At 57.7% G+C, this 24125-nt stretch overlaps 1 protein-coding gene across 2 annotated transcripts in view; it reads left to right on the plus strand.

Moving 5' to 3' along the window:
• Positions 1-24125, plus strand: part of FGF12 (fibroblast growth factor 12) — a 251272-nt gene that overhangs the window by 136249 nt on the left and 90898 nt on the right. The window contains exon 1 of one of the 2 annotated variants that reach the window (XM_075938275.2): positions 9254-10221. The exons of the other annotated variant lie outside the window; for it this stretch is intronic. Within the exon in view, the coding sequence (XP_075794390.1) occupies positions 10023-10221 (199 nt within the window). The 5' untranslated portion in view covers positions 9254-10022. Of the gene's footprint in view, positions 1-9253; positions 10222-24125 lie in introns of those variants that run through there. 2 annotated transcript variants of the gene reach the window in all.

Consider the following 24125-nt stretch of genomic DNA (forward strand, 5'->3'; position numbering starts at 1 on the left):
GGAATGGGACTCTTCCAGCAGGGCCGTTCTCCGCAGGGCAACGGGAATGGCCAGGCCAGACCAGCTCGCTGGGAATACAAAGTGCAAGAGGCCGAGGCTCGCAGGGGCTTCTCTGTGGGGCACCAGAGGGATTCGGGTGCCTGGCTCACTTGTGCTAGAGAACAGGCGCAGCTCCGGTAGCGTCTGCCGCTAGTGAAATGTCCGTTGTTACTCTGTGCGGCTGTGTCTCCGCTCTAGAGCATCAGGAGGGGGGCAACTTTCAGCCCGCGGGCTCCATGCAGCCCCTCGGGGTTGTGTGTGGCCCACACGCAGGGTTGCCACATTCCACTGGTTCCTGACCACGTCATTTTTTTCCTACCGGGGTTACTAAAGCAACAGGCACATAAAGCCAGGAGCACCTGAAGGGAGGTGGGTGCCGATCGCACACCACACTGACTGTGAGAGCCCCGTGCTCCCTCTGCAGCCAATGGCAGTACTGCCACGGCTCCATCGGCCCACGCCGCACCTCCTCGCTACACAGACGCCGGGAGCAAAACTGCCCTCGTCCCGGAGAGCGTTTGGGTTCCGACAATCTTGCAGCCACTCAGATGAAGGAGGCCACTCATGCAGCCTGCTGACTAGCCTCGGTTGCCCCTCGCTGCTGTAGGGAGTCCAAGCTCCGCTACTGATACCCCGAGTGACCTTGGTCAAGCCACTGCCCTGTTCTTTGCCAGCCGCTAAAGGGGGGAGAATACTACCCCACCGGATAGACGGCTGGAGGCTTAACCGACTATGTATTTTAGAGAGTTTGTGCTTCTGTCTGCATGTCCGCCCGTCCGTCTGGGAATCCGTTTGTTCAAACACTCCTAAATGGCAAGCGCTAGTTTCGGAGGGGTAGCCATGTTAGTCTGCGGCACCTTCAAGACTAACAGCTGTTTTTGGGCATAAGCGTTTGTGGACTTTACCCATGAAAGCTTATGCTCAAATAAATGGGTAAGAGTAAGGCCCTCCAAATTCGATATGCAGCTTCCTCTTCTCAGAACATAAAGCCAGGCGAGGGTTTGGCTGTGCCAGGATGATGGGACGTGTCTGGAATGGGATTGTTTTCCATCAAAGGCAAAGGAAGGGGTGTGAGAGCAGGGACAGTTATACACATGGATGACCACAGGGGTCAGCAAGCTCCCAAGCCCCCAGGGAGCAGCCACTGGCCAGCAGCATGGCCCCATCACCCAGGCCAACACAAGGGAGCAGCTGCAGGCCCCCGCGAAAGCCCTGCTACCCCCGGATCTTGTTCTGCCTGTATCCACTGCCAGGGAAAATCTGCCTAGCTGCTTCTTGCTCCTTATCCAGCCCTCTCTTAGCTTCCCTGGGTAAGTTCTGAGGACTGGGCGTCTTGCGTCTCTTCCAGCGAAGCAGGATTTGCCGTAGCTCCGCCGTGCTTGCAGCTCTGCAGGAATTCTGCCCGGTTTTTCAACACCCTTTTGGAAGGCTGGAGAGCAGAGGTGGCCACCATGACCCAGCAAAGGTCTCGCCGATTCTGTACCCAGAATCCCCTCCCTACGTCTCAATATTCCCCCTCATGTCTGTCCAAGGGTTCTATGTGCTGCATGCTCCCGTTACCCCGACTCCCCCCGGAGGCACGGCCTACTTGGCTACTTGAGGGCTGGCCTTGCGGTTGGCTGCAAACCCCAAATCCGACTGGCAGGCCCCCGGCTTCCCACGTGACACAGCGCCTGCGGCATCGCTGACCCCACCTTTATTTACGGCTCCGCCCGCCGTGGTGTCCTTTGAAAAACCGATGGGCAAAGAGTTCATGTTTGCTTCCGGTTCGCTGGGGGAGGGGTTGTGTTATCTAGAAAGCGGGGAGCATCCGAGGGTACTGAGGGAGTCGGCAAATGTCATGGCGGAGCCTTTGGCCATTATCTTTGAAAACTCGTGGAGATCGGGAGAGGTCCCGGATGATTGGAAAAAGGCAAATGTAGGGTCCATCTTAAAAAAAGGGAGGAAGGCCAATCCAGGGAACTACAGACTAGACAGCATCACCTCAGTCCCCGGAAAAACCATGGAGGGGATCCTCAAGGAAACCATTTTGAAGCACTTGAAAGAGGGGAAAGTGATCAGGAATAGTCAGCATGGATTCACAAAGGGCAAGTCGTGCCTGACCAATCTGATTAGCTTCTATGATGAGGTAACTGGCTCTGTGGACATGGGGGAGTCAGTGGATGTGATAGACCTTGACTTTAGCAAGGCTTTTGATACGGTCTCCCACAATATTCTTGCCAGCAAGTGAAGGGAATATGGATTGGATAAATGGACGGTAAGGTGGATAGAAACCTGGTTAGACTGTCGGGTCCAATGGGTAGTGATCAACGGCTCGATGTCAGGTTGACGGTTCGTTTCTAGCGGAGTGCCCCAACGATCGGTTCTTGGACCAGTTTTGTTCAACATCTTTATTCATGACCGGGATGAGAGGATAGATTGCACCCTCAGCAAGTTTGCAGATGACACTAAGCTAGGGGGAGAGGTAGATATGCTGGAGGGCAGAGAGAGGGTCCAGAGTGACCTGGACAGATTAGAGGATTGGGCCACAAGGAATCTGATGAGGTTCAACAAGGACAAGTGCAGAGTCCTGCCCTAGGGACGGAAGAATCCCAAGTATTGGTACAGGCTGGGGACTGACTGGCTAAGCAGCCATTCTGCAGAAAAGGACCTGGGGGTTCCAGTGGATGAGAAGCTGGAGATGAGTCAGCAGTGTGCCCTTGTCACCAAGAAGGCTAATGGCATATTAGGCTGCATTAGGAGGAGCATTGCCGGCAGATCCAGAGAAGTGATTATTCCCCTTTATTTGACTCTGAGGAGGCCACATCTGGAGTATTGCGTCCAGTTCTGGGCCCCCCACTACAGAAAGGATGTGGACGCATTGGAGAGGGGCCAGCGGAGGGCAACCAAAATGATTCGGGGGCTGGAGCACATGACCTATGAGAAGAGGCTGAGGGATTTGGGTTTGTTTAGTCTGCAAAGGAGAAGAGTGAGGGGGGATTTGACAGCAGCCTTCAACTTCCTGAAGGGGGGTTCCAAAGAGGATGGAGAAAGTACTGTGAACAGCCTGAGGGATGCAGAACAAGGAGCAATGGTCTCAAGTTACAGTGTGGGAGGTCTAGGTTGGAGATGAGGAAAAACTCTTTCCCTAGGCGAGTGGGGAAGCACTGGGATGGGTTCCCTAGGGAGGTGGTGGAATCTCCTTCCCTAGAGGTGGTTAAGTCTTGGCTTGACCAAGCCCTGGCTGAGATGGTTGAATTGGGGTTGATCCTGCCTAGAGCAGGGGGCTGGACTCGATGGCTCCTGAGGGCTCTTCCAGCTCTATGGTTCTAACAAGCACCTAGGGCAAAGGGGTGGCGGAAATGATGTTACTCGGGGAGGGCAGGGTCTATGCCATGCTGGGACGGTGCAGCCGTGGCCGTTTCTATAGGTGTTGCTGGGAGAGCTGGCCTGGGTGAGGTGGCACGTAGGTTTCACCAGGCCCTGCGGGGAATTGCCGGAGCCCGGGATTAGAAGGCCTCAGTGGTGTTAGGAGACGACACTTGCGTGCTGTGCAGGTTTCTGGCCCGTGGGTCTCTGCCGCCAGGGGAGAAGTAACCGCAGTGTTTGCATGAGAGGCCATTGGTGCATGTAATGTTGGCGTGCTCCAGCTGGCGCTGTCAACACCCCTTCTCCCAGCCTGATGGCAGCGCTGGACAGTCCTTAATCTGCCCGGTTACCCCTCCGCAAGGAAAAGCAGCTCTTGCCCCCACTCTCTCCTGGGAGGTGGCCTGCACACCCTGCATGACTCCATGGACCGGTGGAGGCTGCACTGTGAGCAAAGTTGGGGGCTGGGGAGCTTTCTCGGGCTGCTCAGCACACCGGCCCAGCGAGAACGGGCAGGCTGAGATGCTCAGGACTCTGTTGCTTCGCTGAATTTCACCCCCTTTTGGGCTTTCTCTGCTTGGTTCGTTGCTGGCCTTTCCCCCTCGGCGTGGCTCGGTACCACAGTCCATGCCGCTACCTGCCTGCCGGGGGCTGAAAGTCGCTGGCAAACTCACTCCTGCCCTGGATGCTCGGTAGGCGAGTGCTGTTTTTAAAGACACCGTGCAGGCTAATGAATACTCGAGCGGTGAGCTGGACATTTTGTTTTAATTGACTCTTTGGAGCCAAAAGAGGGGAAAGGGTCCTTTACAGAAATTGTTTTAATGGGGCGATTGGCAATCGGATCCTGCAGCCGCTCTCCTACGTGTGTTAATAAGGCCTAGTCAGCTGTGAGAGAAAAGACCAGAAAACAAGCCAGATTTCCAACTCCGGTGCTGCCTTGGGTCCTGTTACATCTCTCAGAACAAACTAGCAAAACAATCCCTCAGTCATGTCTTGTTAGCCATCCAAACCGGAGATCTACAACTCTGCACTGTAAACAAGAGGGATACTAAAGGGCCTTTTCCTTAAGGGTACCGGGGATGGTTTTAGAAGGCTGCACCCACGCCAAGAGACTGAGGGTTGCAAAAGCGATGTGAATTTTCATGATCTTAGACAAGCCAAGGGAAGTCACCTTACAAAGAAAAACATGAATACAACGTGGATATGGGCTAGATTCTGCTTACTAAGCAGACGGGACCATGAGGTGTCATTTACAGGGAGTGGAAATGAGATAAAAGTTGAAAGGGCCACGAGCTGTAGACTTCCAACTCAACAGTGCATCCTATTGGAAGAGATGTGTTGCTATCAGGTGGCGAGTGAGACAGGTGGTAATCCGAGGACCGCACTTCAGGTTCTGCTCCCGCAGTGATTGACACAGGGGCTGTGTCTAGACTGGCCAGTTTTTCCGGAAAATCAGCTGCTTTTCCGGAAAAACTTGCCAGCTGTCTACACTGGCCGCCTGAATTTTGGCAAAAGCACTGACTTCCTACTGTCTGAAATCAGGGCTTCTTGCGGAAATACTATGCTGCTCCCGTTCGGGCAAAAGTCCTTTTGTGCAAAGCTTTTGTGCAAAAGGGCCAGTGTAGACAGCTCAGATTTGTTTTCTGAAAAAAAGCCCCGATGGCGAAAATGGTGATCGGGGCTTTTTTGTGGAAAAGCGCGTCTAGATTGGCAAAAAGTGCTTTTGTGGAAAAGCGTCCTGCCAATCTAGACGCTCTTTTCCGAAAATGCTTTTAACGGAAAACTTTTCCATTAAAAGCATTTCCGGAAAATCATGCCAGTCTAGACACAGCCATGATGGTTTGTTCCACCGTGGCTTTCCAGTGTGAACGTCTCGGGGGGGGGGGGTGTTCATTCGCAGGGGCTGCGCAGGGCCGTTTTGCCAGGGCTGCGCGTAGCGAGCTAGCGACGTGTCAAACGACTGGCGCTGCAGAATGCAGCCTAGGAGTCCGGGTGCCTGGGTGAAGAACAAGGGGGCATTGTGGGAGCAATCCCACAGGCTCCGGGCTAAGGAAAGCTGCCAGGAACCTCGCTGATGACCTACTTAGACAGCCCTCTTGAGGAGGAGAGGGAATGCAACTCTGGATTTCCTCCGCACCCCAAGCCACGACGTCCTGACATTCAGGCAAGATGGAATTGCTAACCCTGGCACGAGGGAGCGGGAGCTGAGTCAGACAGCGAACAGACGCTTTGCAGTGCTGCTATTGGGCCCGTTTCTGCCAACGCTTGCCCCGGGGTGAGTAGGAAAATGCCACTAGAAAGTCCTACAGGCCTTGCGGGTAGCAGGGAATCCGACCCAAGGGCTGGTCGCGTGTGCAGGTCTGAGCCCGGGTTCACAAGTCTGCTTCCCAAAGGGAATCTCTCGGTGCACGAGGGCACTGGAAGAACTCCAGCGTGCTCAAAAGGCGCCCGTTCTCTGCCTCGCGTTGAATCCCCGTGCTCCTGGCCTACTCGTGGCAGCGTTTCTCGTCCTGCGTCCGCGGGAAGTGGGGGAGGGGAGCGTGTGTGTAGAAGAGAAAGTGGTCTGATGACTCTGCTGACTTTGCTTCTCATGGATTCCACTGACCTAACCCGGAGCAAGGAGGGGTGGAGAAAGTCTTGCCTAGCTCCCCTCTGAAAGGAGAAGCTGGTCTTTGGCCAGTTTGGGGCTGAGATCAGAGTTCTCCCCCCCCCCCCACCCCGCCTCCCAGGCATTAGGATCCTGCAAGTGGGGGGGGGGTGGGGGCGCAGCACAGGCCGGGGCATGGGCTCCACACCACCAGGCTGGGCCAAACCTGTCATGGGTGGGGGCTGCTCCAGCCTGGCCACCAGTTAACCGGTTACGTGATGTTTACAGGTTAACTGGTTACAGCCCTAATGGGCGTAGGCCCCAATAATTTCTCATTGACTCATAGGCCCACTTAGGGCAGCTGCTCCATCCTACTCCCTGGTAACCAGACTGGCATTGCAGGACTGGGGTGAGTACCAGTGTGCCCTGGAAGCCGGGCGCCTGTGCGGCCAATACCGCCCACCGCTAAGTTTGTGTCTGTCCTGGTGGTGCACATTCACACATGCCTCGGTGCACATATAAAAATTTATTCTGCACATGGATGGAAAAGATTAGAGCATTGGGGGGTTCTGACTTACTCCCCCAGTATGTGCGAGTCAGGGGTTATGTAGCGCTATTGGGCTGCATGGTACTTTGCAGATCCGTGAGGGGGCAGCCCTTCAGCCTTGGGATGTGACTGGAGAGTTGGAGAGTACCTACAATCTCCTCTGACTGCATGGGGGGTGCTGTGTCTTACCAGCTCCAAGGTAGAAGGCAGCAGCTGGGGATATTCCATCTAGTTTTACAAGTTCTGTTTTCATTCAATAGACTGCATGGGCAATTAGATCATGGAGAAATGCTTCTGCCTTTTGGTGCCTTTCTTCTTAGAAATGCTGCAAATTGCCAGTGAAAGTCTGTTCCCTGTACGCTCGTCTCTGATTAGGATCGGTCTTGGCACAAAGCTGGTGCACGCAGGCCGTTAACTACCCAGGCAAAAATGGAATGTCAAAACAGGACAAGTAATCCTGTCACTTTGAAAATCAGGGGCCAAACCGCACTGTTCTGCTCCGAGAGATCTGCAAGCTCCAGGCAGGCGTTTGTAGGTGGACAGCAGAAACCTTGCGTGGGAAGGCATCAGATGGGTTCCTATCTTCTGAAGATGCAGCTCTGGATAGTCATTAGGGATGGAAAGGGTTTACTTTCCTGGCATGCTCACCGGGTTAGCCCGTTAACCAACGCCTGGCCCGGCTGGCCAGAGCAGCCCGCCGGGCCGGGGTAACCGTAACGTTTAACCGGTTAACTTTTGAAGTGGAATTTTACTTCCCTAGGAGTGGTTGGCAGTTCAGCCAACAGGCACCTGCTCGCAAAGAGGGGTGTTTCATGCCGTGTGCTGCACCACAGCGTGACCTCACGTGAAATCATCCTGGAGCGAGAATGCCTGTGGCTGTGGAAAAGACACCGTTACCGACAGGGCCATGGGAATAGATTAAACACCATCGGCAGCAGCTGCCAAACAGTCAGACCTCCCACATGTTACAGGCTCCCTCCAATCCACACTGGCCTTTGCCATGTCATCTGGGCCCGGGGGTTCTTTTCCAAGGGCGCAGGGGGGACAGTCAGGAAGGCCTGCCAGATTGCTGGGTGCAAGGGGCTCTTGGTTCCCATTTCTCCCCGTGTCGGGGTGTCCCAGGAGCGGAGGAGAGGGAGGGGGCAGGGCAGCAGCAGCAAATCCCGGGGCAGCTGTTGGCACCAGCTGGTTCAATGCCCACATGGAGGAGGCAGGTGGGTCATAAGCAGGAGACAAGCTCCTCTGAAGAATTCACACGCCCCTTAGCCCACTGTGCAGAGCTGCAAGGGGGAAGGTTTGCAGCCGCACCAGTGAGTCACCTGCCCCAGAGAACCCCAGGAACCCAGCTGGGAATCTCTCTTCCTCCCTAAAGCACCCAGACAAGCTATTGCTAGCTCCTCCTGCAGCTCACCCCTGTGCAGGGTTTTTTAGGCGTGGAAAACTCCGTTCCAAGGGGCAGCCTCCCTGAGACACCAAGGACGGATGCGGGGAGTCACCGTTTCAAAGTGCTTGGCCAGCTGGACGGAGGCCCAGGGACCCAGGCGAAAATGGAGCGGTGGGCAGCTGAAGTTGGCCGCTGCCACCCGCTTCCCGGCAGTTCAGAGCCGCGCCAGATTGGCCAAGGCCTGGGGGTTGGCACGGACGGAGGCTGCTGGGTGCCTGGGGAAAGCAGGTGGTGCGTGCGTTTCACTGCAGGCCTGCTGCGGGCTGCCCCGCTTTGAACCTCCCGTCCTACCGTCCCAGGGAGCCAGGGTGGAGATGAGGCTGGTATTTCAAGGGCCTAGCTCCTGGCCCAGGAAAATGGACGGGTGCTTCCCCTGGTTTGCTTCGCAGGCTCAGGGCCTCTCTCGGGTGGGGAGCCCCAGACCCTGCTCCCAGGCTCTTCACAGAAGCGGGGGGGGGGGGAGCAAAGTGCTTCATGTACCCCCCTCCCCCTCAGAAGCATGGAGCCATGTGGTCTGGGGCGGCACAGACTCTGGCATTAGAAATCCAGCTTCTCAGAGTCTTAAGGCCTGTGTGTTGCAAATGGGGGGTGCCTGCGTGTGTGTGTGGGGGGGGGGCTAGCCTGCATGCCTGTGTGTGTGTGTGTGTGTGTGTGTGTGTGTGTGCGCGCGCGCATGCAGAGGTGGGCGGGGTTAGCTTGCCTGCCTCTTGAAAGTGTGTGGGTAGCCTGTGGGGGTGTGTGTGCAGGTGAGGGGGTTAGCATGTGTGCTCCTTGAAAGAAAAGTGTGGGGGTAGCCTGTGGGTGTGTGGGGGAGGAGTTTAGTCTGGGGGGGTTAGCCTGTGTGCCCCTTGAAAGAAAGTGTGTGTGTGGGGGGGAGGAGGTTAGCCTGGGTGTGTGTGTGTGGGGGGGTTAGCCTGTGTGCCCCTTGAAAGAAAAGTGTGTGTGTGGGGGGGAGGAGGTTAGCCTGGGTGTGTGGGGGGGGGTTAGCCTGTGTGCCCCTTGAAAGAAAAGTGTGTGTGTGGGGGGGGGGGGGGGGGGTAGCCTGCATGCCCCTTGAAAGGAAAGCTGGGGGGGGGGGCGGATCTTTTAAAGAGCTGTGTCTCTCCTCTGCCCTCCCCCTGCCCAGGGCGCATCACGCCCCTTCCCTGCGCGGGGCCAGTGACCCCGGGGGACTGAAACCCAGCCTAGGGGGGCCCTGGCGCTCAGGGCTCCGCTAGCCACGGGCGGCGGGGGGCGGGCTGGGGCCGCTGGTTTCGACACCGCAGGCCGGGGGGAACCTGGCCTCGGGTGCACGCTGCTGCCCCCCCGGGACACCGCACCAGAGCCCCGTGCACGGGCGCGTCTACCCCCCCCCCCCCCCCCGCCCGGCCCAGCCGGGGGGGCTGCAGTTCCCTGGCTCCGCCGCTCTCATCCACACCTCGATCACGTAGGATTGCGTAGAGAGCAGGGAGGCGGCTGCGAGTCGCCCCGCGCCGGGACCGCTCCAGCCGGGACAGCGCCCGGCCCGGGCTGCGAACCAGCGGCCCGCGCACCAGCCCGCCCCGCCGCTCCGCTCCTGCATGGCCGGGGGCCGCCGGCGGGCGGCGGGGAGCCCGGTCCAGCCGCGCCCAGGGCGGGCATGCGGAGCGCCCCGCGCCCGGCCGCCGCGCCCCGCGCCCGGGGGAGCTAGCGGGGGGGTCGCTGCGGTTCGCGCCCCGCCCGGCTGCCGGCGATGGGGAGCGGCCGGCGCTGAGCGGAGCAGCGGCGGGAAGCGCCCCGCGGCCGGGGGACTCGCGGAGCGGACGGCGCCGGGGAACCGGAGCGCAGCGCACCGGGCCGCGCCCGCCGCGGATGGACTGAGGCGCCCGGGCCCTGGCTCAGCCCCCGGGACTTGCTCGCCACCGACGGGACTCGCTGCCCAGCCCCACGGACGGGCGCCGGCATGGGCGCGGGCTAGCCCGGGCCGCCTGCCCCTGAGTGGCCGAGGAGCTGGGGGGCGCAGCGGCCGCGGGGTGCCGAGCGGAGGAGCCTCCGCCCCGCGGCCTCGGGCCCCCCTGCGCCGGCCGGGCCAATGAGCGGCCATGGCCGCGGCGATCGCCAGCTCGCTCATCCGGCAGAAGCGGCAGGCCCGGGAGTCCAACAGCGAGCGGGTGGCCACGTCCAAGCGCCGCTCCAGCCCCAGCAAGGACGGGCGCTCCCTGTGCGAGAGACACGTGCTGGGCGTCTTCAGCAAGGTGCGCTTCTGCAGCGGCAGGAAGCGGCCGCCCAGACGGAGGACAGGTCAGTGCCCGGCCGGGGGCGCCCTCCCTCCGCGGCCGGCCCCGCGCTGCAGCGCACTTCGGCCCCCGGGCCGAGACCCTCCGGCCCCCGGGCCGTGCCGTTCTCCCGGGCCCTTTCCACGGGACCAGCCGAGGGTGGGGGGCAGCCCCTCTTTCCCCACAGCGCCCCCTGGCGACTCCTTTGTCCTCCCCCATGTTACGGGCCGGCCTGGCACATTTAAGAACCGGCCCGGTCCCCCCTCTCCATTAATTGGCAGCCAGGCAGCAGCTGCCAGGGGAGTTCAGCCTCCTCGGTGCCCTAGTTAGCAAAAGGCTTGGCGTGAAGTAACCAGCTTCCCCATCCTTGTGCTGCTGGATTCTCCCTGGGGAGGGGAGGGGCGAGGCGAGGCGCACAGGAGAGTCTCCTCCCTCCAGCCCCACAGCGCTGACCCCTCTGAGGCTGGCCCAGGCAGGGCTTGTGTTATGGGTCTGCCTTGGTCTGGGGTCTGTAGCCCATGGGGCGCTGCTTGAGAAGGTGGGGCAATGGAGACCTTTAGAGGGACCCAGCAATGCAGTGGCTCCCCCTAGTATTGTGTTTCCCCCCTTGGCCATGGCCGGGTGTTGGCTTTTCAGCAGCCTGGCCGGGTTTCCTCCCTCCACAAGGAAGCCTGTAGATCAAGAGCAATTAAAGTCATGGCCATTGGCTACTAGCCCCCCACAAAGCGCTACGTCCTCAGGGGAGCTGCTGTGTGACCCCTTGGAGTGTGCCGGTTAGTTCAGAGACGTCCCCGCTGGCTGCTGCACAAACGCAAATCCCAGCGGGGCCCAAATGGTTTCCTGGCGCCCAGTGTCTGGGCCGGGGGCTGGAAGTAAGTTTGACTCTGCAGAGCACCTGTGGGCGGGCTGTACAGGGGCCTGCCTTTCCCAAGGGAAAACCCACAAGGGCAGTCTGGCCAGGGCGCTTGGCTCCTCCAGCCTGTGGTGGGAACACTGGCCCTGGGGAGGGTTTCCCTGCAGCAAGCTTTTCCCTGTCCCGTGTACGCTATCCAGCTGGTCCCCCCCGTTCCCTTGCTAAGCTACAGGCTGCTGCATGGGTGAAGTTCAGAACAATTAGGCAGAGCCAGGTGTGCCCACGCCCGCCACAGGCTACAAAACAGCTGGGTGAACCTTGCTCTTGGGGGTTCGGGAGCCACCTGGTCTAGAGCATCCTCACGGACGCGTGGCCCACCGAGAGATTCCTGCTTCCTTGTTCCCCGGCGCGAGTCAGGCAGACCCGGCTCGGCAGTCAAACACCAGAGTCGTCATGCCCCGTGGGAGCCGCGAGCTGAGGGATTCAGTCCGTGCTCCCGTCAGGCCGGGAGAGGAAGGGGGGAATCCTACGGCGGAGGAGGCCGGCAGGCGTTCGTGGCGGTGTCCTCGCAGGACAACCGATTAATCCGTCGTGCTGGGTCAGCCGTCGTGATCCACAGAGCCTGGGGCTGAGGTGTCTCTGGGGACTGGGTCTCGGAGCTGGATCCGGGCTCTTAGAAGCAGGGCTGGCCCTGTCGCTGGGAACATTACGGAAGGCGAGAGCGCCAGCGTGCAGGCCCCGGGTTGGCCAGCGCCCGGCAGCGATAACGGGAGCAGGGCAGCGTCGGGCTGTGTGCATGGCCCTGCACTGACCCATCCCCGCTTGCCGCTGTTCTCGTGTGTTACTTGCAGGGGTGCTCCCCAGGCCCAGTGCCCCAGTGTGCTCGGTCCCAGCACCAAGCGAGCCCCCCAGAGTGCAACCCTTTTCACTCGGAGGTGCAGAATGTGGCGTCTGTCCCAGCTGCTCCTGCGGCCGCAGCCCGAATCGCCCCCAGCCGTGGTTGTGACGTTTCCGAAGATCCAGGCAAAACAGCTGTGTAGCCTCCCCGGGCAGCCCCTGAAGACTGAGGGGAAGGCGCGGCCCAGCTGCCAAGTTTACACTGTGGGAGGGCAGATTCAGGAGGCCTGCCCTGTGCCTCCCCAGTCGAAACCCAACCCTGCAGCCCCTAGGCATGATCTTGCATGGTTCCACGGACCCCTTCCAGCGCCCCGATGCTCCTTGGCTGCTAGCGGACGGCGCTGAGTCGCCTGCAGGGCCAATCCCCTGCAAGACAATGGAAACTTTTCCCTTTGATTTAAGTGGGGGAAGGAGGGAGCTGGTCTAAAAATAGCGCCGTAAGGTGGAGAGGGCTGCCAGTCCTCCTTTCGCTTGCGCTGCCTTCCACAGGGAGGGTGGAAGAGGCAGGGGATTCTACGCGCTCACTGGCAGCCTCTTTTAATTTGCGGGACTCCAGGTTTTGTACACAGGCCGCTCTTCCTGCTGCACGCTGGGCTTCTGGGCTTGGGAGGGGGGATGCGCCCCAGTGCTGGTTAGAAAGCCAGGCCCCTGCCAAGGGAGCCTCCTTTAGGCTGGGAGGCGTTTCACATGGCAGTGTCTCTTGTGCCTAGATGAAGACATGCAAGTAAATGAGAACTGGTTTAAAAGGAAAGCAGATCAGCTGTGTGATGACCCGTGTGTGACGGGGCGGTTGCAGATGGCCCCTTGGGGCTGTTCCCTGGTGTGCTGATTATACCTCTGGCATCTGCCTCTTTGGTCTCTGGACCTCCTCACTACCCTGAACTACTGGGCCAGATTCTCTTGTCTTCCCCGGACAAGGCACAGAGTTGGGGTAACCGCCCCCCCCGAAGAACAATGCAGACACTGAGCCAGTTCAGCTCTGGGAGAATGCAGTTCTAGGGCCCAGCACCCAGGAAACCAACCCCAAAAGGACCAAACCCCCAATACATCTCGGCTACGTCTAGACTGGCATGATTTTCCGGAAATGCTTTTAACAGAAAAGTTTTCCGTTAAAAGTATTTTCGGAAAAGAGCGTCTAGATTGGCACAGACGCTTTTCCGCAAAAGCACTTTTTGCAGAAAAGCATCCGTGGCCAATCTAGACACCGTTTTGCGCAAAAAAGCCCCAATTGCCATTTTCACGATCGGGGCTTTTTTTGCGCAAAACAAATCTCAGCTGTCTACACTGGCCCTTTTGCGCAAAAGGGACTTTTGCCCGAACGGGAGCAGCATAGTATTTCCTCAAGAAGCACTGATTTCTTACAGTAGGAAGTCAGTGCTTTTGCGGAAATTCAAGCGGCCAGTGTAGACAGCTGGCAAGTTTTTCCGGAAAAGTGGCTGATTTTCCGGAAAAACTGGCCAGTCTAGACACAGCCCTCTTGTTCTCTGAGTCAAAGTTTTACACAAAGGAAGTGCACGAGGCTTTTCATCCTCTTCATCAATGAAAGAGAGAGAGAGAGACGCGCATTGATTGCTCCTCTCTGGTAACAATTATTTACACCGGGCTTGATAGTAAACAAAAGTGGTTTTATTACAAACAGGAGAATTGAAGTGATTGCAAGTGCAAATGGACAGAGCAAAGCAAATTACTGAATTAGAGAACGTGCAGTGCTAGTTCCAATCGACTAAAAAGCGGATCACAGGCCGTTCCTCACCCTAAAGAGCTTGTCCTTCTTTCAGGCAATCTTCAAGTCAAAGGTGACTGTTTATCCTGACTTGGGTTGCCGGTTCCCTTTGTTTCATTGCTCTTAGTGTGCCAGGCCCTTCCCCAGGCAGGCAGGAGACAAAGGGACAGATCACTTCCCATTGTTTTCATATCTTTCACCCTGGGTGGGAATCTTTTTTCTCTATGCTCTTGTTCCACAGAAAGTTACCTGGTCACACTGGTATCCCCCTACCAGGCAGTCACTTGCTTCCTAGGACCAAGCACTGCTTAGACTTACAGGGCAAACAAGGCCTCTCTGAAGTCGTTAAGTTCATCACCCAGGCGTTAAGGCTTCCGGGTGCGCTGTTGGTTGCTCATGTGTGCACATCTGAAACCGTACACAACTCTCTTCTCTCATATTTCTAACTTCCCGCACAAGAATGATGCAGGCACCCAAATAAGATCTACAGAACCAGCAGATTGTAACAGTAAAACTGATACATTACTTGAGGCATTTTGTCCAAAGCAACTTTGAGTTATGCATATTCATAGGCCAATTTCATAAAGTGTGTGTGTGGGGGGGGGACGACGACCATCACACTATAAACCCCCAATGGTTATATTTCCTTATTGATTTGCTGGCTCAGCAATCAACAAGGAAACTACCCTAGGAAACTATTTTGAAATTACTTAAATTGACTTAACTCCCGATTTAACAAAATCAAAATAGCATGGGGGCTGGACTCGATGACCTCCTGAGGTCTCTTCCAGCTCTAGGATTCTATGAGTCTATGTCCCCACCGCAGGGAAGCCTCAAAATTAGCCCGAGGCAGGCTCCGTTAATATGGGTGCACTACCTTAACTTAGAGCCCCAGGAAGCACTGGGGAGTAATTGGTTTGAATGATTCTGGGGAGTCATTAATTTGAAGCAGCACTGGAGCATCCACACCGCTGCTATTTCAAAATAACTGTTTAGAAAGTCGTGCTATTGTGCAAAAAAAAGCAGGAGTCCAGATTTCGAAATAAGCGACCTGTTATTTTGAAATACCAGTCTTGGTCTTGTGGATGCTCCGCTTCTTAATTCGACCTGAGGGGGGTCATTTTGAAATAAACTCCTAGTGTAGACCAGGGCTATGTTACAAGGAGGAGTCCTAACAGATTAGAGACTAACAGATGTAGGAGGGTAGGAGCTTTCGTGGGGAAACCTCGGCTGAGTTGGAGTGGATGTTACAGAGGCAGGGGTGTACGTATTGTGTGAATGAGGCCAATCCAGTCAGGGTGGACGTGACCCTTTTGCAGCCGTTGGTGTGGAAACGTGTCTCTCCAGAGAGGGGGAACTGCCTCTATAGTGTGTTAAGCCGTTCAAATCCTTATTCAATCCTAAACTGATTGTGTTGAATTTGAGAATGAAATCCGGTTGTCTCCCTCCGTAACCGGATTTTGAAATTCTTTTGTAGAAGGCTGGCTCCTTTCAAAGCAACACTCGCTTTCAATGGAGTTAGAAATCGTTGGCAGAACTGGTACATCGCTGGGCAAATTACAGCTTACTTTCCTAACCGGGCCTTGCTCGATCAGTCACGTGTCACACTGACACTGTGGTTTTTCAAGCATTGTCTGCGATACAGTTTACAAAGGGGAAATGAATCTCCCCATTTTGAGGATGGGGAAACTGAGGCACAGAGCCATAGGGAGATTCTCCCAAGAGCACAGAGAGGCCTAACTTTGTGACTCTCCTTTGCTGGGCCATGCTGCTCTCCGATGCTGTGACCCTGAAATCAAGAGGGCTTGCAAGGGGTCCGGTTCCAAAGGTGCTATAACAGCAAAAGCAACCACAGTGGCGACGGGGTTTCCTTTGTTTTGTCTTTGGGTGGAGCAGTATCTCCAAGGACATTTTTCCGCAACCTTAGCCCGGATGACATGGATGTGTGTAACCCCTAGCCCAGGCCGGAGCTATACGCAGATGAGGTAAATGTATCTGTACATCCCAGAGTGCTGCGTATTTTGGGCCGTGCTCTGAACCCTGTGCCCAGCAGGGCTCGAGTTGGACTCTGTAGAGTTTTTCTTAGGAGTTGGAGTTCCCTTTGCAACGCTGATATTAATAAGCCCAGTCCCGAAGTGGAAAGTGTTTCCCCGGAGACAAGCCTGCGTGTGAACTTTAGGAAAGGAAACTGAGGCAGGATGCCACAGAGCCCCCCTCCCGCCCCCCGGCTATGAAGGGGTTCTTGGGAGGTTACAGTGCTTTGTACACTTTGGTCAATACATCCAGTGTCTTTCTCCTACTGGTTAGAGAGCAAAGGGGGAGAGAGAGAAAGTTATTGCTGTTGTCCTGAAATACCTGGGTGATGTAGAAGAACATAGAGTGCTTCCTAAGTATGTAGAGAGCCCCACAGATGTATGGCACTTTACAAACCGTGGCGCGGGGCCCCCAGTGACCGGAGTACAAGTTGGTCCTCCCTGGTCCGGCAGTCTTGGGATCTGACCGGTCCTGAACGAGGGGCTTTGCCAGGCCAGGGAGGTCCAGCCCCCTGCCTCTCCCTACTGCTCGCTGCTTCTGGCCTGCGCATGGCCCCGCTGTCCCAGGCTCAGGCTCTGGCTCTGGACCCTGCTGCTGGGCTCTGGCACCAGCCCCCTGTTGCCGGCCCGGCCGGGGCTCACCAGAGCTGGACCGTCCAGCAGCGCTGCTGGCCCTGCTGTGCCCCCAGGCCTCCTGCCGTGGTGCAAGTGGTGATAAGTGAGACCAGGCAGAGCAAAGTCGATTGCAAACTTAAGAGAAAACGCTTCACCAATTCTAACACTGAACCCCCCGGACAAACTTATTACAAACTCACCCTAAAACGGTTCCTTTTCCAGCTCACCCTTCCAACCGGGGCGTTCCCGCGCCCTGGGGCCTGGGCTGCATTCCCTTGGGTGTACCACCCTGACGGCCAAAGACCTGCTAGTGTCCTGTTGTTTTACGGATTCCCTTTTACACCGGGGAAGTTACCTGGCCAGTGAGGGGGGTCACATGACTTCTCAGGAGCAGCCATTGCTAAGACGTCCAGGCCAAAAGGGGGTGTTGACATAGGAGCGCCCAGACATTGCGAGGTCCCAGCATTGGACACACCCTGGAGGGCTTCCCTTTGCACGTTTCAAACGGTCAGCCGTTCCGCACGCCGTAGCTCTAACGACACACAAGAGTGTTACGTGCCCCAGAATGAGATCCACAGGCCCAGGGGATGAAGACTTCAAGGTTGATAGGTTACGTGAGGCAATGTGTTCCAAGCAGGGCTGGGTTAAGGGGGGGGGGCGCTAGCTAGGCAGCTGCCCGGGGCACCAACCTATGGGGGGCACCTGATGGTAGCTGTAATGGGGGCTGGGGGCCGTGCGGCGCCCCTTAGAGCTGCAATCGGGCACTGTGCGCCTGATTGCAGCTGTAAGGCGCGCAGCGCGCCGGGGGGCGGGACCATGCATGCGCCGTGCGCCCGGGGGCAGAGCCACGCATGCGTCACACGCCTGCTGCCCGGGGCGCAGGAATGGCTGGAGCCGGCCTTGGTCCCAAGTGCCTCCGTGTCCATGAGTCCATGTCATAGAGCATGGGGGAAGGGGGGCGCTGTGTCAGTTGCCAGACCAGAGGGTTCCGGTTTAGGGAGGCTTTCTGGGAGCAGTGGGTTTTCGGGAGGGATTTGGTGCTTGGTGGGAGCCAAAGTGGATCCTGGTCCCTGTGTTGGTCGGGGAGCAGGAAAGAAGTTGTGAAGCCAAGAATTGGAGGAGGAGAAGGGCGGGCGACGGGGTGAGAGAAACCCGGGGCAGCCCTGGAGCAGGAGTGGGCGTAGGGTCGGGAAGGCGGCAGAGATCTAGGCCAGGCTGAAGGGGCAGGGCTGGAATTTGATGCCGTAAGAGGCGGGAAGCCAGCAGGGGGGCTGAAGGAGGGTCTGGAGTCCCGTGGGAGAGCTGACCTGCCAGGGCTGTGTGGGGCGGATGGTGCGGGCAGAGGAGAGCAGGTACTGGCAGCGCGAGACAGCCACGGCCAGATGTGCAGACGGGCTTGCTGTATGGAGGGATTCGTGGGTTTTGACACATTGTCCTGGTTCCTCCGGGCTAGGACGCTTCGAACAGCCTATTCGGGGTCCTCCTGCAATGGGGGTTTCCCGGGGAGGCGGGGCTCCTGGGTGCTGATTGTCGGTCCCTGGAGGGGGCGGAGAAAGAATCCGGGGAGATGCTGAGCGCCTCCTGTTGTTTGACAAGGGGGTTGCTGCTACCTTGTAGGTTCGGAGCAGGACCGTGTCCCGCAGGCCCTGGGCACCGATCTGCCGCCGGACATGGAGGACACGTGCCCTGGTGGGACACGTTTGCGGGGAAGGAGAAGCAGACGGTGGGGTTGGGGGGTGGGAGCCCTTTTAGCGCTCCCCTCCCTGCTCTGGCGAGTGCAGGGCTCTTCCTTGGAGCAGAGCCCCTGGGTGCTGCTTTAGGCCCGGCCTGACTCTTCGTAGAACCGTTCCAGTCCCCCTCCCCTGCACCGCGTCGCGGGGGCTTGGCACAGGGTTGCTCCGAGCCGGGCCGGAACCGTCTCCACGCGGGGGCGGCCGGTCCCACACCCCCCAGCGCTGTGCAGGAGGAGGGCTAGTGTCTCCTGCCTGAGTCCTGCCATGTGCCCAGAGGAAGCGCGCTGCTGGGAAGGGCGGGCGGCGTTTCCCCCCGGAAGCAAGCCTGGCATGCAGCGGGTGCAAGGGCAGGAGGCCTCTCCACGGGCCGATGGGACGTGGTTCACGTTGGGCGGGGGGGGAGGCCCAGGGGCTGAGAATCCCCCCCTGGCCGAGCTGAAACCTCGGCTGAGAATTTTCTCTTGATTCCTGCTGGTCCCAGGTGGCTGCAGAGCAGAGCAAACTGGCTTCTTCAGACCACAAGTGGCACCTGCCTAAACCGGGCCTCTGTGACCCAGCAGAGCCCCGGGCATTCCAGGATCAGAGTCCGGGGGTGGGCAGGGGGACAGGCGGCCTGATGCAAGGCGGGGCGGGAGCCCAGCAGTGCTGTCTGGGGAGCAGGGAGCCAGGACGCTGCCAGGGGGAGAGGGCGGCCAGGAACCGGGGAGCCCCAAAGCATGGCTGGGCTGGGCTGGGGAGGAGGGGGAGCTGCTGCAGGGCTCAGCTGAGCTGCGTGGAGGGAGGAGGGAGGGGATGGAAAGCCCAGTGCATGACCCAGCTGTGCTGCGTGGAGAGGCAGGAAGTGGGGGGTAGGGCAGAGGGTGGGGCCAGCAGCAGAAGGCCCAGAAACGACCTCCCCGAGTCTGGCGAAATCCCCCTCCAGGACCGGCCAGGTCCCCAGGGTGCTGGACCAGGGAGGTCCGACCTGCCCGGTGGGCCCCTGGCGCTGCAGGCTTCCCCGCCGAGCGGGCGATTGGCAGAACTGGAGCTCAGCGGCCTCCTGCTGCCCAAGGAGGGTTGCAGAGTGTCGGGCTGCGGGCTGGCTGGGCTCTCCCGCCCCGGGCGCTGCCAGGCTAGTCTGGAGGGCAGGCCCTGCTGCTCTGCCCGGCCAGGGGTGGGGTTCCAGGCGCCGGCGTGGAACCGGGCGGGCCAGGATCTGAGCTCTCTCTTCGGGAAACACACGGAGACAATAGAACTGTCGGGGATTTCCGACATCGATGGAATGTCGATTGTGATGTCGTGGCAGGCGTGTGCGGGATTTCTGTGGAAAGCATCGGGCAGCCCCGGGGGGGTTTCTAACTTCTTTTCTCATCACCCCGTGGGAAAAAATGGTTGAGCCCAACAGAATGTGACTGGAGAGGGGCTGCGGAGAGAGGTTGAGGGATGGAGCTTTGGGGTGCAGGGGGGGCTCTGGCTTTGGGGGGGCTTTACCTTGAGCGGCTCCCAGTCAGTGGGGGGTGGAGGGGAAGGGGTTAAGGCAGCTTCCAGCCTCTCCTGGCACCACAGACCAGGCTGCCCCCAGAAGCAGCCACAGCAGGTTCCCAGCCCGTGGGAGTGCAGGGCGAGTGCTCGGGGCAGGAGGCAGGGCCCTGTGCGCTCTCCCCCGCCCACACACACACCTAGGAGCCGGGCCTGCTGCGACTGCTTCTGGGGCGCAGCACAGTCTGCGGTGCCAGGTCAGGCAGGGAGCTGCCTTAGCACCTCACTGCTCACCTGACCCCTGCAGCCACGAGCCCCAGCGCCCGACATCCCACCCCCCGGCGCTGGGGCCCGCCCGGCGTTTGAAACCCTCTGAGCTTGTGCAAAGGGCATCTCCAGGGGCCAGTGCCAGGCCGCACCGCTCTGTCCGACTCTGCGTCGCGGCTTCCCTACGTGCTCCCTCCTGCCGGGCTGCCTGTCCTCGCCCACTGCCTCTGCAGGCTGGCACGCGTGGTGCTGCAGGGAAGCTGGTGGGCTGTGCCCTTCGGAGCGTGCCACGGCGCACGCACGGCATCAGCCGGCCCTAGGGAGGGGGGCAGGCAGGCACGGGGCTGCCCAGGGCAGCGGCACGAGCCGGTGAACGGGGCAAGCGTGGTGCTCAGCTCGTTAGCCGGAGTTTGCGCCGTCTGCTCGTTAGCTGGTGCGAGGCGACTCCAGCGGCAAGGGAGCTAGCCCCGGCCGTGGGAGCTGGGCTGCCTTGGGACTGTCTGCGGCCGTCTGACCCGGGGCCCGTCTCTGGCTGCGCCGTGGGGGGCTGCAGAGCTCGTGCCTGGGGCGGGGGGGTGGCTTGGCTGGAACGTGGCGTGGGTGCTGCAGGCCGTCGGCTGGCGATTTAGAGGAGGCTGTGCTGAGTCGCTGCCTGCCCAGACCCCCGGGCCTCTCTGCTTGAGATGACACAGGCACAGTCCGCAAGACACATGCAGGCCCCAGGCAAGAGGCAGGTCCGTGCCCCGGTGCTGCTCCCCTGCCAAGAGCCCCAGGGAGCTTCACAGAGCGCTAGAACTGGCAGGGCCCTCGAGAGGTGCCCAAGTCTGGTCCCCTGCCCTCCCGGCAGGCCCACGCTGCGGCTGCCTCTCCTCCACTCCCTGCCTGCGTGGCTGGGGAGCCGGGCTGGGCTCCTCCGAACAGCTGCTGCCTGTCACCCTAGAGCGGTGTGTGCAGCTGCTGAAATATGCAGAGAGAGGTGATATCAGAGCGTGATAACGCCCCCCCCCCCCCAGCAGAACGCTGAAACCTAGAGGGGCAAACGGTGGCCATGGCAACTAGAAAAGATGCTGCATTCCCTCAGAGTCCCTCCTGAAATATTTCGGTCCCTTGGTTCGAAAGGAAAGGGGGAAGCCAGGCTGCGGGTTAATAGAACCTTCTCCCTTGATCTCTGTTTATAAAATCCTTTGCAACACCCTGCCCGGGCCTGAGGCACAGACAGCTCTCGGCTGAGCCGTTCCCTCGCACGGTCATCTGTCCCGGCCGCCTCCCAAAGTGCAACTCTTTGCCAAAAGTTAAGTGGTGCCGGATGAGCGAGAGCAAAGCCAAGCTGCAAACTAGCCCTCCGGTTTTTTGTATTCACCCAGAAAATGGTAACAGCAGGCTGGCGTTCGCCAAAGGCGGCAGAGCTCCCTGTTGTGGGAGGACTGAGCGCGGAACAAGCCCTACCCACTCATGCACACAGCCCCGCTGGCGCCCGGAGAGCTGTTGGAGCCGGGAGAGCCATGGGCAGGAGTGTGGGAGTTGAGAAACCAGCTGGGGAGGGCTCGGAGGGCGTGCCTGCCCTAGGAAGTTATTTTGAAATGATAACTCCTGAAATAATAATTTCATAGCACGTTCCCACTCCAGGGAAGCCTCGAAATGAGTCCGAGGCAGCTCCCTTAATGTGGACGCGCCACCTCGACTTAGCGCTTTGACTGACTCTGGGGGGTCGTTATTTCGAAATGGCGGCAGCGGAGCATCCACACTAGCGCTATTTCGAAATAGCTGTTTCCTAATTAGCGCTGTTCCTCGTGGGAAGCAGGAGCTGTTATTTCGAAATAACAGCTTGGCCGTGTGGACTCTCTGCTTGTTCTTTTGAAATCGCTCCCTGGTGTAGACCAGAGCTGAGATGCTCTGGAGTGTTCTTCCCCAGGGGTCTGGCAGCTGGGCCTTGCTCACATGATCACCTGATCACCAGATGTGGGTTCGGGGGGACTATTCCCCCGAGTCCGATTGGCAGGGACCCTAGAGGGGTTTGACCTTGCTCTGGAGCCTGGAGCCTGGGTCACTTGCAGGTTTCGCTGAGTGTAACTGGTGGATTCTCTGTTAGACAAAGTCTTTACGCCATGATTTGAGGACTTCAGTAAGGGGTCAGCTACAGGAGAGAGGGGGTGAGGTTTGTGGTCTGAGAGATGCAGGAGGTCAGACTGTGCATTCAGTCTCCCTTCTGGCTAACAGGCTAATGCTCACGCTGCAGGATCGGAGCTGTAGTCAGGCCAGTGGCTCTCCCCCAGGGGGTACACACATTTCTGGGGTACACAGGTTTCCCAGGGGTGCATCAGCTCTTCTGGATCGTTGCCTAGTTTTACAAAAGGCTCCATGAAAAGCACCAGCGAAGTCAGTACGAAGGACAGTTTCATACAGTGACTTGTGTATACTGCTCTATGCGCTGTCCACTGACACGAGTGCAGTTCTAGTTCAGCTGATTTCTTTCATAATTCTGTGGAAACATGAGAAACGAGAGATTTTTATTTCAGTCTGACCCTTGTGTATTGCTATGGCTGAGTTTTGTAAGCAAGTAATTACTAAGTCAGGTGACACTCGGGGGTGCGGCTGAATCGGGCTCCTGAAAGGGGGACAGCTGTCAGGCACGGACGGGAGCTGCTGAGTTAGGACACCCAGTTTCAGGAAAATGATCCTGGATCTTTTTACGTTCCCACCCTGCTGACACTCGACACTGAAGAGAATTCTCTGTGGGGATGGGTGAACAGGCTGGCCGGTTGGGCACTATGAACGCAGGTGCACAGACAGCTGGTTTAGTTTGGTTTGGTTCTTTTATAAACGTGTTGTTTGCTGAAAACTCAAGCATAGTTTTGAAAAAGTTAACTCTGCCTTCGTTTTACTTAATCTCCATCATTCGCAGTCACCCTCCCCACTTGTGTCTTCTTAAAGACAGAATGACCCATGCTAGGGATGTAATAGTGTAGTCGATGAACCAATTAAACGGTAAGCAAAAACGTCTCGGTTAACGCTATAGACTACACGCATTTCCCCTTGCCAGTACATTTTTTAGCAGGCTGGCCAGCAGCCCGGCTCAGTCTAGGACCTAGCCCCGCTGCGGCTCTGCGTTTAATGTGTTTTAGGAGCCAGGAGAGTAACCGATAAGAATTCATGAGGTTAATTGACTATTCAATTAACTGATATTTAACATCCCTAATCTGTGCAAAGAAATGCTTTAAAATATTGCTGTGATGTCTTGGGAGGAAATTGTAAAACCTCATGAATTCTAGGAAGGAGCATGGCGGAAAGGGATCTAGGGGTCATAGTGGACCACAAGTTGAATATGAGTCAACAGTGTGATGCTGTTGCAAAAAAAGCAAATATGATTCTAGGTTGTATCAACAGGTGTGTTGTAAACAAAACTCGTGAAGTCATTCTGCCGCTCTACTCTGCACTAGTTAGGCCTCAGGTGGAGTACTGTGTCCAGTTCTGGGAGCCACATTTCAAGAAAGATGTGGAGAAATTGGAAAGGGTACAGAGAAGAGCGACAAGAATGATTAAAGGTCTAGAGAACATGACCTATGAAGCCAGGCTTCATGAACTGGGCTTGTTTAGTTTGGAAAAAAGAAGATTAAGGGGGGACATGAGAGCGGTTTTCAAATATCTAAAAGGGTGTCACAAGGAGGAAGGAGAAAATTTGTTCCTCTTGGTTTCTGAGGACAGGACAAGGAGTAATGGGCTTAAAGTGCAGCAGGGGAGGTTTAGATTGGACATTAGGAAAAAATTCCTAACTGTCAGGGTGGTCAAATATTGGAATAAATTGCCAAGGGAGGTGGTGGAATCTCCCTCTCTGGAGATATTTAAGAACAGGTTAGATAGACATCTGTCAGGGATGGTGTAGACGGAGCGTGGTCCTGCCTTGAGGGCGGGGGGCTGGACTCGATGACCTCTCGAGGTCCCTTCCAGTCCTATGATTCTATGATTCTATAATTGTTCGGTGGGGAAATGGGTTTAAATGAGGGGAAAGTGCGATTTACCTAACCCCATCTTCAGAGTTTGCGGGAGCCCAGGCTCACCTGTCTCCAGTGCCCAGGGTGTTCCGACTCATTTGAAGGTACCGATTTGTTTCCAGAATCAGGTCCCTTTTACTCGAGCCTGGACTGATTCCACCGCCCTTGCTATGGAATCCGAGGAAGGACGGGATAGTCACAGGTCACTCATGGGAGACGGGGTGCTGGGTCATTGAACCTCCCTTCAACTTCCTGAAGGGGAGTTCCAGAGAGGCTGGAGAGAGGCTGTTTTCAGTGGGGGCAGAACAAGGAGCAATGGTCTCAAGTGGCAGTGGGGGAGGTCTAGGTTGGAGATTAGAAA

This window comes from Pelodiscus sinensis, chromosome 10, assembly GCF_052426305.1.
Source record: "Pelodiscus sinensis isolate ZL-2025 chromosome 10, ASM5242630v1, whole genome shotgun sequence".
NCBI lineage: Eukaryota > Metazoa > Chordata > Testudines > Trionychidae > Pelodiscus > Pelodiscus sinensis.